Source organism: Bombus vosnesenskii, unplaced genomic scaffold (genome assembly GCF_011952255.1).
Source record: "Bombus vosnesenskii isolate JDL3184/JDL3185 unplaced genomic scaffold, Bvos_JDL3184-5_v1.1 scf7180000014313, whole genome shotgun sequence".
NCBI classification, from domain to species: Eukaryota; Metazoa; Arthropoda; class Insecta; order Hymenoptera; family Apidae; genus Bombus; species Bombus vosnesenskii.
The window spans coordinates 16,441-29,858 of record NW_022883429.1 but is presented as its reverse complement, the minus strand read 5'-3'; the positions used below and the strand labels follow the sequence as shown (position 1 = coordinate 29,858).

At 35.1% G+C, this 13,418-nt stretch overlaps 1 protein-coding gene across 1 annotated transcript; it reads left to right on the top strand.

The window, feature by feature from the left end:
• Positions 1-4,386: 4,386 nt before the first annotated feature.
• LOC117239824 (tachykinin-like peptides receptor 86C) lies at positions 4,387-6,780 on the top strand. The gene is made up of 3 exons (XM_033505659.1): positions 4,387-4,641; positions 6,075-6,178; positions 6,571-6,780. Exons 1-3 carry the CDS (start codon positions 4,406-4,408, stop codon positions 6,687-6,689), a joined length of 459 nt encoding a protein of 152 aa, XP_033361550.1. The 5' UTR covers positions 4,387-4,405; the 3' UTR covers positions 6,690-6,780.
• The last annotated feature ends 6,638 nt before the right edge of the window (positions 6,781-13,418 follow it).

Below are 13,418 nucleotides of genomic sequence, written 5' to 3'. Positions count from 1 at the left end.
ATAAATATGTCGGAGATGAAAGGACATCGGAGCCTTTCTTTTGGAATGTTTGGGAAGGTCCCCAATACTTTAGCTTAGACTTTTTATTATAGCTGTACTTAAATAACGAAACTTGGAAGTAGTTGTTTATGATTTAATCCTATTATGTTTGGCCGAGATTTATGACAGTAGGCTTGGGCTCGAAGTGACACGACTGATCGCTAAACGTAGCCACGGTCACGGGATGGACGTCTTTACCTAGCAGAGGTATGGAGTAGTCGTATAGCTCTCCTTAAAAATATAGTTGTAGCGGCACACGTGTTCAAAGACAAATCAAGGCACGTGTGGTTTTGCCTTGGAGTATCAATATCGTAGGACACACACATATTGTATTAATAATCAAACTCCGGGCAGAAACAATGTCGCCGCTACGCGGAACCGTCTGACAAAGGCGATTAGAAATTTATCGGTACCCCCTCGATCAATATAATATAAACGAACGCGATCGTAAGGAGAGCAGAGTTTCATCAGTCACATTTACGTGCGATCTCATCAGCCAGTTACTCACCGTCTTTACGATCAGTGAATACTTGACGTTTTTAACAAAGAATCCGACTTAGACTTTGGAAGAAAGCGCATTTGCAATCCCGTTGACCGTGGATTCGTTATTGAACCTAAGATCATTATCATTAGCACGTCGAGTATCTAATCACCACGGTTACTTGTCAAATTCAGTAACAATCATATTTGTATGAGTAAATATCTTCTCTATTGTATGACAACAATGAAGATTCGTTACACGCCCCTAACCCTAATGAGAACTCGACATATATATACCATGTATGTGAATTTGTTTGTAGACGTTTGGAATGCGTGTAGATTTCTTTTGCAAACAATCGTTACCTGTAAACGTGCAGATTATTCATGTAGATCGATCGATGCATTGGCGACAGCATTTTTCATCGCATTTAACATCGTAACATTTAATTTTTGCAAAATATTATATTGCATCTGCGCACTTTTTTCTGACGATGTTATCTAAATCATTGACGTCGTTGAAATTTTGTAGAGTCCTCTGCACTTTTGTTGGACTCTGTTCATAAGCTTCCAAACCGCGTACCATACTTCCCAGTAGGCACTGATCTATCTACTATAATAGTACAGGCTTATCGGAACATAAAATCTAAATATGTCAAATTCTGATAATAGAAATGCACGAGAAACTTTCTATCGTAGAGTTAGTTCTCGATATGAATGGCGATGAGTTTAACGTGCAACGATTGCTTTAACTGACTTTCTTATACACAGTCGAAATGTATGTATCGTCGTATGTGGAAATCCATTATTGTTGTAGAAAAATCACAATCTGTTTCTACAGCAACGAGTGGTAATATACCGGGCTGAATAAGAGCGAGTCCGTTGCATTCGAATAACAAATATCCGATAGCGTGGAATCACCTCGCGAGCGACGAGAACGTGGGAATAACACGAAGCAAACAAAAGCCAACAGTACGCGCCAGGTGTCATTGATTTCAAGAAAACCTTTGCAAAACTGCTCTTTATGCAATTGAAAAAAGAGTTGTAAAAGAAGTCGTAGAATTATCGGGAGGTTAGCGATAAAATTATATTGGCTCATCCCAGAAGTATCGCAGTTACTCTGAGAGTTAAGTTGAAAACAATCGGAATTGTTACTATCAGAGTTTGAAGAAATTGGAATAGAAAAGTTAATAGGGAAAGATGCCGAATTATGGAAGATACAAAAAAGTTTATTAATTAGTAATTGAATTGTATTAATTAGTAATTAAATAGTATTAAGTAATTGATCGATCGTCAAGATGCTATCGTTTATTTTCATCGAGTATACGAAAACCAACGATTATATTGTTTATGGCTTATAGGCAGACCTAATGCAAAAGAGCCAAGTTATGCTACAAGATCTCAATAAGCCAAATTCTCGTTACGCTTTACTTGATGGACTTCAATTCCTTAAACAACACTTGTGCACCAGGTCACGCCATTAAATTGTAATTTCTCATTAAATAGTAAATTTGAGTAAATATTATATTTTGTGGCTGTATGGAGAAAGGATCGACGTTCACTTTCTTTTTTAAATTATACCGCGTGAGTGAGGATACGCGGGAAGTACAACAGGATTTGACTCAGCACAGTAAAATACGAGAAAAGAAATTCATATAAATATATGATACGATCTCATTTTCGAGTAACGTCGTGTTTTTGACGGTGACATATGATTTCATGTTAGATTTGACTAGAATGAAGTAACGTTTTAGCTTTGAATAACGACGGTCGTATTGTAGAGTTTTCTCAATTAATTCTTTTGAGTGAGAATTTCATTTTGTTACGTCGCGTAACACTCTACCTAGCCGAGGCCACACACCGCGGGCAATATGGCAACCAGATGTCTTCGGATACTCGCAGCGTATCCTCCATAGTTTCAAGTACCTTCCATAAATCTCATAGATTTCCTAGAAAAGGTCCTTCAAACCAAACAAACGTCTGTTTCCGAAGAATTTCCAAAGACTATTGTCTACCACGGCTTAACTAGGGAAAGTTAGTTTTTCTCACGTACGCTGCAACTTTCCTCCCACTAACCACTTTCTCTCGAGAGCGGTTGAGACCCTTCGTTTAACCAATTAACAACGAAGCCTATTTCCCTCACTCTCTTAACTAACATCGGCACCAACAAATCCGATGGTTCCGTGCGCTAGACACACCCATCCTTAGCTTTCCTCCGACACAGTATCGTCTCCCAAGACAGTACTGATTTTACATCCTTCGAACGGTCAACATCCTTCCACCGGGTATACACACCCGCAGATCAGTCACTCACTCATCTCGTACATACGCACCAGCGTAACTGCCTTCGTTATAAGTTGTTGGAATAAACGGTGAAATATAACTTACTCTACTGTGTCATATTCATTCAACCACCTCTGTTATCATAACCGAAACAGGGGAACGACTACTTCGCGGCGTCGATTCACCGAATCGTAGCGAGAATTTACGCCTCTCGCTGACGCGTTTTCCTCGCGACCGCGTCTCTCCGCGAACGGTCGTAACACATTTTAATCGAGTTTCCTGAAGACTAATTTTTTTTCAACTGACCGTTGAGTTGAAGAACCTTCAGAATGAATGGAATTTCATTCATTAAAGGTACTTAGATAATGCAGGTCAAATTATCGTCGTACTTTTGTTCTAAAAAAAGTATGACAAGAACGCAGAATCTAATTAATTAAATGTTTCTTGGGACAACCGATCAAACTCTTTCTACTTAAAAGTTTAGTTCAGAGGAAATCTACTGCAAAATATTAATCGATCCTCGTGATAATTCATTGAGAATGTTAAGTCTACATTTTCTAATCTTGATTAATCTTGATTAATCTTGATCGATTAATCCAGAGGTGGTTAAAGGTTTTCATCGGATTAATATTTAATTTGTTATCAAAGAGCTACGAAATATTTGTTAACATGGAAAATGATTTTTGTGAGAGCGTTTTTTCGAAGATGTAATATAGCTATTAGAAAATTTTTTCTCAACCAACAAATAATAACTTTAATATAGAACCATAATTCAGAAGTAAGTTAAGACAATTAATAATACGACAGAAAGACTAGCCGAGTTAGCGAATTGATAATTAGGCTGTGAGAATGAAAAATAATAATGTGCCGAAAATTACCTTGAGACTATCGGACATGGCAGAACGACTTATGTTGAAATAAAACTAGTACCATTTTTTTCGAATTTGTCTTTTAGTGCATATTATTTGCCTCATGAAACTCATCCAGACGTATTTATAATATATATAGGAATCTTTTTTTTTTGAATTGAAACCAATTATATATATTTTTTTTATCATATCTTCTATTATCTCCTTCATCAATCAAGATGCATGTCAGTATCCACGTATGTGCACATGTATCTATAATATCTCATGCATATTATGTCCTGAGAATGTACTATGCATGTATGTACGAGTACAGATTTCAGACAGACTAAGGATTTCACAAAAATTGTAGTTATTACTATACTGTAGAGATTTATGCATTTGCAGGAAATATAAGAATGCATAGTATTCACATGATATGCAAAAATACATAAAACATCTAAAACAAATCGCTCATTATAATTATTTGGTGGGTGGGAAAAAGTTTCTATACAAAACACATCTTTTTTCCAGCTACATCCATAAACATATAAAATTACATAAGAATACACAAACTAGCCGACACTTACAGTTGGATAGCAATTTACACAGTTCAGGTCGATTTTTCGTAATCGAATATTTCATTGGAATATTGCTACTTATAAATAATTTCATATAGAATATTTCGTTATTTTAAAACAATTTATACAATTTATAACAATAAATCGACATGTGCAAATCTAATAAATTTCGAACGAACGATGGCCAAAACAATATATAGTTTCCACATTTTCTTACAGGTTGTGAAGATGTTTATCATCGTAGTTGTGATATTCGCCATCTGTTGGCTACCTTATCAAGGGTTTTTTTTTTTCCTTTATCACCACAAGCATTTGGCGGAAAATAGCAACATCCCACACGTTTATTTAAGTTTCTATTGGCTCGCCATGTCAAATGCCATGGTAAATCCTATCATATACTACTGGATGAACAATAGGTGAGTTTTATATCTGGATAATATCTTGTGCCTAAAAAAGGTACATTCTTAAGATGGTAAAGAAGATGAAAGCGAGGAAGTAAAAATGTTTCGTTAGTATGGTGTTATACAGTATCGAAAATCGATATTCCATCGAAACATTGTTGAAACCGCCAAATGCATTGTTTGAGATGATGAGAGAGAATTAGGTAATTAAAAGTCAAAAGATGAATATTACAGCAGACATTAAATGCGTCTACAGTTGATGTGAAATGTATTCGTACGCCGACTAGTTTCAAACAATTCTCCTTAAAAAATCAGTTTAGTAAATAATTTTTATAAAACAATAGTATTCGCGCAAAACTTTTAGAATAGACACTATGCAGGAGATCGAATGTACTTGGAAGCATAACAGAAATCGTTCATGAATCGAATTGATTCACAGAGTTTACGAAAGAATCTATAACGCATGCACCACTCTTTAATAATAATTAATTATAACAGAGTATTTAAGAACGTTATGGACGCTAGCAATGCATAAAATTCCATTCAGTAAAAATTACCAATAAAGAACGTCATAAAAATGTGCAAAAACTTCAGCGCAGGAAAAGATTTACCTAGATTTGCATTATTAATGTAAAAGTTTACTTTTTTGAGAACTGCACCTAATAGATCCACCGCATGTATAATTCATAGGTATGGAATAAGGAAGACCGCAAAATATGATTCCGCAAATGAACATTCACAGAATATTCATTAACTTGGATAGACTATTTATCATTCGAATGATAAAGTAAACTCTGAAGATGCCATAGAAATTAGAGATCAACTTAAAAGTAACTTGGACATTAATCCATGTAACATCTGTGCAGCTTTTTACAAAATCAAAGATATCATAATATGATGTACTTATACAAAATATTTTGAAAATAAAGCAAACAACAACAAAAATTTGGAATTTGCGCAAATAACAAATAACCAATGGAGTGCTGGCATAGAATCCTTTTTTATAGTAAATACATCTTTATAATACAAATATGTTTTTGCAAAGTATCAAGCCACTACTCCTACTACAAGGATAGTTACAGAAGCCAGAAACGCAATTTACAGTTTAAGCTCCACTTTTTTTGTTCTACTTAATTGACACTTATGATAAAAATCAAGGGTATTCTGTACAATGGCATACATGTTTGTGATTTCTTTTCACAATTTTTGGCTACGAACTTGATCCTTAAAAAATTCGGAGAATTTTTGTAACCTGATTTTATTTTGTAATTGTCCAGTGAGCATGTTTATATCTTTAGAGTATTAGTGTCTTGTTACGATTCTTAATACGTAACTTTTTAATGCGTAAAATATTCGACGGAATTCACTGATTAATTTTTTAAAAACAACTACGTACGTATATATGAATCACGTAGATTGTAAATTGATATCTTTTGATTTTCTTACAGGTTTCGGCTCTATTTCCAACTAATAATATGCAAACGTACAAACTACGACGATTCTCCAATGCATGACTTTGTAAAGCGAACAGATGTGATAACTTATAACTCAAGTAAGCAATTATTGGATTATATTATATTTTACACATAGTTGATTGCTTAAGATATCTGAGGGATATTTTGGTTAATTTTTAAATATCGACAAGTAATAAATACGATCTCAAATGCAATATTTCAAACTTTTCATTCTCGTGATTTTGGCATTCGTTAGATTATGACTTTTGTTAGGAGACTTTCGCGCATTTGTTACAAGGTTGCGATAAATTTTTTACTATCGAACTATTTATTTTATTATCGAACATGTCATTTAATGCATCATTACATTTTTATTTTGCGTATTTAGGAAGTTATTAGTTGATAATTTACAACGAACAATAAAATTTGCGTTTAATACTACAAGTATAAATTTGATTAATTAAACATAAATTTACTAATTTATTCTCAGGTCGTCTTAAATCCACTTCGATACGTTGGAAGCATAACATGGCAAAGACACAGATGCAAAATATACGAATGCGATCTATATGTATAAACGATCACAAACAAGACACAACTACCGTCTGATAAATAATATGTGAATAACATAATAAACAAATTTTGTTTGTGAATAGTAAAATCTTGTGATGATTGTAAGTATCGTAATAAATGTTAACTTATTATAACTCTGTCCTTGTTCTTGTACCTATCTAATACTATACAACGTAATACATTATAACGTAATTCTAAACAATGTAATACTATATAACGTAATACATTATAACGTAATTCTAAATAACGCAATACTATATAACGTAATACATTATAACGTAATACTACATAACCTAAATATTAGGTTGGCAACTAAGTGATTGGAGATTTTGTCATTACCACCTAATGTATATAGTATATATTATATAGTATTATATATATCGTGTATTAAATTTATTCGAAAGTATTCGAATAGTTTATTGGACAAAGTGATAGATCCAAACTGTGCGTAGTTCATGACCGTGATTCGGCCGTCTGACGGTCACGTTCCACTGTTGCAGAGTTTTTCAGAGTTGGTCGGGGCTGTGTACGATATTTTGTGTAACTGGAAATTTAACGCAAAAGTACGTTGATCGCACATTGTGGCAAATACAGCGCGAACGGTAATTCTAATTATCTCATATCTAGTTATAGGTTATCGTATCGGCTTGTTCTCCTTTGTATAAATTGCCCTGCGAGCATGGATGGACGATGCATCTGGAGAAATGAACTGTGACGAATAACAACGAGCAGCAAGAGGATTAACAAGAGGAAGAAGGAAAAGAGCGTATAATCGTTGATAATGAGAAAATGTATTATCTGGTTGGTTGCGTACGAGCGTGGGAGAAAAAGTGTGAAACGAGGGAAAGACAGGGAGAAGTATCTTGTAAATGTGTAAATAAGAAGCGCAAAAAAGATCGTTTGGAAATGTGAAACGTTTTGCGTAAAACAAGTAATGATAAGAGCGTAAAAATATAGGGTGAAAAGACGAGGTGTATAATAAAGATGCGTAAATAAAAATAAACGCGTTGTTAACTTGGGTGTATGAAAGGTGGAGCAGGAAAGGTAATAGCGATGTTGATTCAGCATGGAAATTTGTCAAAACATGGGTTAGTTTTGTTAGAAAATTGTAAAATATGTAAAAAGATTGTAGACGTTAGATGCGCGAAAGTTGAAAGAAGTAAGAAAAGAAGGAAAAGAGAGTATAAAATGATAATAGGTAATACGTAAGGCAATATAATTTTCTGGATGGCAAAAGAATGGATTTGTTTGGATTCTAGGAGACTAAAGAATAAATTAAGATACATTTAGGAGATACGCGCGCGTTGTTTATTCGACTATTGATTATAAATTGTGAAAGTAGGCTTTAAAAAAATAAATGACAGATAGAATAGGTTTTAAAGGTTAAGAATATGGTTGCGATAAGAAAGGTGTAATTGTAAAATGTATGGGTAATGGAATAAAATACCATTACGAAAGGTAGTAATTATATCTGGAAATATATTAACAAGGAAGAACACGAAAGTTATTAGAAATAAAATGGAACGGTATTATTAAATGTAGTGATTATATAGAATTATAGGAAATAGGGTGGTAATTACATCCTCGGTGTGAGTTTCGGTGAGAATTATAGTGCTTTACGGAGTCGGATAGGAAAGAAGAACGTTGGAAGAAGGTTTAGCGGAAGGGAATAGAGAGAAAGGAAATTGTTGAAAGGCGTAATGTTGTTCGAGAAAGGAAAGTTGGCACAGAAAGAAGAGAGAAATTTATAGGATTTGGTAAATTTAATAAGTGGTAAATGGGTGGCGAATGGAAGAAAGGGTAGAGAATAATAGGATGTAACTAAAATATTTTTATGATGAAAAGATAGAAGATAAAAGAGCGGTAATTGTGGAAAACATGAATTAAACATTAATATAGGTTTAAGCAAGTAATACGTAAAGAGACCGGTTAGTTCCGCGGTAAGGTGTCGAACTCGCAACGTTTTGGTGGCGTGTTAGATTCTCGAGGATGCGTGCGAAGCCCCGTTATTGTTGCGAGGGGCTCGTCTCTTCACCCTGGGGTTTCTTCCCCCCGGGTTGGTGTGTCCAAACCGGCTCGAGGTAATGAAAGCTACCCGATTTTGCTCCCGTAAGCAATTTTTGTTGTACGTTTGATAGGTGTGGGAAGGAAGAGAACAAGAGTAACGCGTCTGGTCCAAGTAGGTGTCACAGACGAAATTCGAGCAACTGTATATAACAAAGCGAAATTCCGAACGCCTTATCGCGTGTGACCGTCCGGTCAGCACCCGTTCTCAGCCGCCTGAGTGGCATTCGATCACTCCAGCCGTTCTCCGAATTTTACACTAAGTATAAACAAAACCTTCTCCCACTCCAACGAATGGAAGAATATAAATGCTCCCTTCAAAATCATCCAGTGAGTCTAATAAAAAAATTCTTAACTAATCCAAGTATCGAAAGTGTATCAACGCGAACCGAAAAAATTGTATAAATTGAGTAAAAAAATAAAAAGAACTTAATCTCCTTTTCGGAAATTAACAAGTTCCTTATTTTTTACCTTAATTTTACACGACATAGGCATGGTATGCAGACAAGGTAAGGATACGAGCATATATCGTACGACAGATTCAAATATAGAGGGAACATTACCGAATATTACAATTACAAATTACAAACTATATTAACTAAAACGAAGTAAGCAATTAAATGAATAATTTACCTAAAGCAATATATTAACATAATCTTATATTAGAAACAGAATTATAACACAGCATTAAAAATTCTAATTGCATCGGATTAGGCAGGGAAAAGAGATGTTATAGTGCAAACCTTCTGATTTGCGCTGTATAAAGCATCAAATGTCGAGTACAACGCGCATCGAACTGTCCATCTATCCCGAAAAACAGCGGAGATTCGTTGAATTGAATTTTTAGCCTCGACCATTCAACAAAATTAAAATTGCACCGGATTTGACAGGGCCCAGTGTTGACACAGTGCAAACCGCCTGATGTGCGCTGCATAAAGCATCAAATGTCGAGAACAACGCGCTTCGAACTGTACATCTAACCCGAAAAACAGCGGACATTCGTTGAATTGAATTTTTAGCCTCGAGCATTGAAAAAAATTAAAATTGCACCGGATTTGACAGGGACCAGTGTTGACACAGTGCAAACCTTCTGATGTGCGCCGTGTAAAATCGCAAATGTGGAGTACAATGCTCATCGAATTGTTTAATTTGTCCAATAGCAGCGGAGATGCGTTCAATTGCATATTTAATCTTCAATAATGAAAACTGTGGTTGCATTGGATTTGAATTAATCTATATGTCGGAGATGAGAGGACACCGGAGAGATGAGAGGTCCCTCTGGAACTTCGGAAAATCCGTAAAACTGTAACTAAAGTTTACAGCTGTAATTAAGCGATTTGCTATCATTGTACTTGTTTGCGATTTGTGATAATAAACTTGGGCTCGGGGCGACAGTCAGTTACCGAACGTAGCCGCGGTCACGGGATGAACGCTTTGTCTAACAAAGGCATGGAGTAATTCTATAGCTCTCTTTAAAAAGGAAATAGTTGTAACACTCGACAGTAAACATTCCAACGGTCTCTGTCCCGTAGCTCGCCACACGCAGACCCTATTCGATATAATATAACGCTTAATATGAATTTTATCTATCTGATTATTTAATACCTTAACTAATTTCATAGTAACGTCATCGACCGCTGTTAGGCTCTTTTCCCTTTTAGTTCAAAATAATTAATAGTCGAAAACTAGTATTAAAGAAGTGTGAATTTAATCTTAGTTTGCAGAAACTATTAAAATGATGAAAATGGATATCGTATTAAATCTTTAAAGATGCCAATTCACGATAAAAATTAAGAAATCGTTCAATTTGATTTTGTTATAATGGAAAAACCGTCCCCTGCTATGTGAAAATATCGTTACCGTTTGATTAACAAACCGGCATCTTGTCAAGGTATATAAGGAACACGGAAGTCGCGCGCGAGCTCTTTTGTGCCTGAAATTCCGGAGAGTGAACATCGAAGAAGAATTTAAATATAAGGTAAATAAAAAAAATATCAAATGACAACATTGCAACTAGCAATTTACAACGTCTAAACCATTAATTTACAACACTTAAGCTATTAATTTATAACATATAAACCATTAATTTATAACATTTAAGCAATTAATTTATAACGTCAAAACTATTAATTTATAACATTTATGCTATTAATTTATAACATTTAAGCTATTAATTTACAACATTTAAGCCACTAATTTACAATATCTGAACTGTTATTTTATACATTTAAGCCATTAATTTATAACATTTAAACTATTAATTTTTAACATTTATGCCATTGTTTTATACAATTACACCATTAATTTCTAACATTTAAACTATTAATTTATAACACTTAAGCCATTAATTTATGAAATTTAAGCTATTAATTTACAACATCTAAGCCATTAATTTACAACATTTAAACTGTTATTTTATACATTTATGCTATTAATTTATAACATTTAAGCTATTAATTTACAACATTTAAACTGTTATTTTATACATTTATGCCATTAATTTCTAACATTTAAGCCATTAATTTCTAACATTTAAACTATTAATTTATAACATTTAAGCCATTAATTTACAACATTTAAACTATTAATTTATAACATTTAAGCTATTAATTTATAACGTCTAGGCCATTAATTTACAACATTTAAACTGTTATTGTATACATTTATGCTATTAATTTATAACATTTAAGCTATTAATTTTTAACGTCTAGGCCACTAATTTGTAACATTTAAACTGTTATTTTATACATTTAGCCATTAATTTATATCATTTAAACCATTAATTTATATCATCTGAGCCATTAATTTATAACATTTGAGCCATTAATCTAATACAATTACTCCATTAATTCTTAACAGTTATACCAATAATTTATAACCACATTTTCCCATTAATTCAAAGTAATTACGCTCTTAATTTATAGCAGTTGTACCGTTAATCGGTTGTAACTCTACATTCATTGATTTAAATCAATACCATCAATTCGTAGTGAGTGAATTAATGATTTATTTTGTTTCATTTTATTAACGAAATCTATCAAGTCTTTGATGTACTATTTTATTTCTATATAGCATTATTTTTTAATTTTAAATACAGTATTTAATTTCTCATTTCACTATTTCGTATAAAACCTGTGGTAACACAGAGTGCAATCTTAAGATGTAATTTTCCATGTCCGCTCAAAACTAAGGAAACAACACCATATTCATGGAATCAAGGAAGCGAGTGCAATTTAATCGAAGGCAATCACATCTTATCTGTAGCTGGACATGAGTCAGAGGACATTTCAAATCATGTTGCTGTTTTGCCTCGGAGTATCAAGACCGTTAGATTACAAGTAATGTAAGAACAAATAAACTCCGGGCAAAACAATATCGCCGCTACAATGTCGCTTTATTATAAAATAATTTTACATCTCTGCTTCCAATGTTTAAAAACTGTTTATGTAAATGGGACCCGAGCGTAGTTACCTCCTCGTGGTGGGTCCCGGTAATTGGTATCGTTTCCCAAATAATAATACACCAAGTACTATTTTGAATATTAGTATTATTATTTGAGAAACGATATCAAGCTAAAAACTACTTGAACATAGTCTGGTCTAGATCATCCTAAATAGTTTTGGTGATCTAGACCGGACTAAGACCCCCCCGCGGGGGCGCCGTGGGACATCGTGGGACATCGTGGGACATCGCGGGACACCGTGGGATGCGAGCGTTTTAGCCTTAATTAATCATAAGATAGATGCCTATGTTATGTGCATTGTGAGCTCAATCTGTACAAAGATACTTATCTATCTTGGAACGAAAAATAAAAATCTCGTCTCTCGTGATCCCCTCGCTTACCACACTGGAAAAATTGTTTCCGCGATTTATCGGTTCACGGTCGCTCAGTTCTTTCAAACCGTAGCGTGACGTACTCGCTCGTGCGTATTCCGGGTACGTGCGGGTCAACGTACACTGGACAACTCTTTGGATTCGTAAGTCGCCCCAAGGACACCTCTGTCTTGGTGACTGCTCGACGACTGCTCGACGTTCGCATCGGATCGCGGGAGTTGACGTCGCGCCGGTGATGCTAGCGAATCTGTTGGGGATTCAGTCGTGGATCTGCAGTCCTGTCCGATTGGTACTTTGGTACTCGGTCAGGGACTTGCAATTTCACGTCCTCCGTAATTCTGTTCGGGCCCGCGGGAGTGGACCCCACTGTTCAGTTGAGGTCAATGCCTTCGTAATCCTGTTCAGCGGTCCCTCCCCGTGAGTGGACCCCACTGTTCAGTTGAGGCCTCTTGCCTTCGTAATCCTGTTCAGCGGTCCATCCCCGGGTTCCACATGTTCAGTTGGAGTGTGTTAAGTTGCTGGCCTATGTGCTGGATCCACGGCTGAATTACCCGTGGATCACTAGCATCATCGGTCGGCGCCATCGACCGCGACTCGTGTAAGTTTCGAACGGCGAAACAGGAATCGAGTTACGGTCAATTCTTGGGCTTTCCGCTGAACCTCGGGGTTATCTCGTGTACGGGGGTACGTCGTGTAGGTTTGTTAGTTCTTTCGAGAGATCGCGATCTCGTTCGTTTCGGGCGCGGCGCGATTTTTTCCCTTTATCATCTGATTCATCGGGCATTTTCTTGTTTTCCCATTTTTAAGGGATACTTATTGAGATCACGTAAGAGTTTATAACTTTTCAGTATCTTCAATATCTTACAG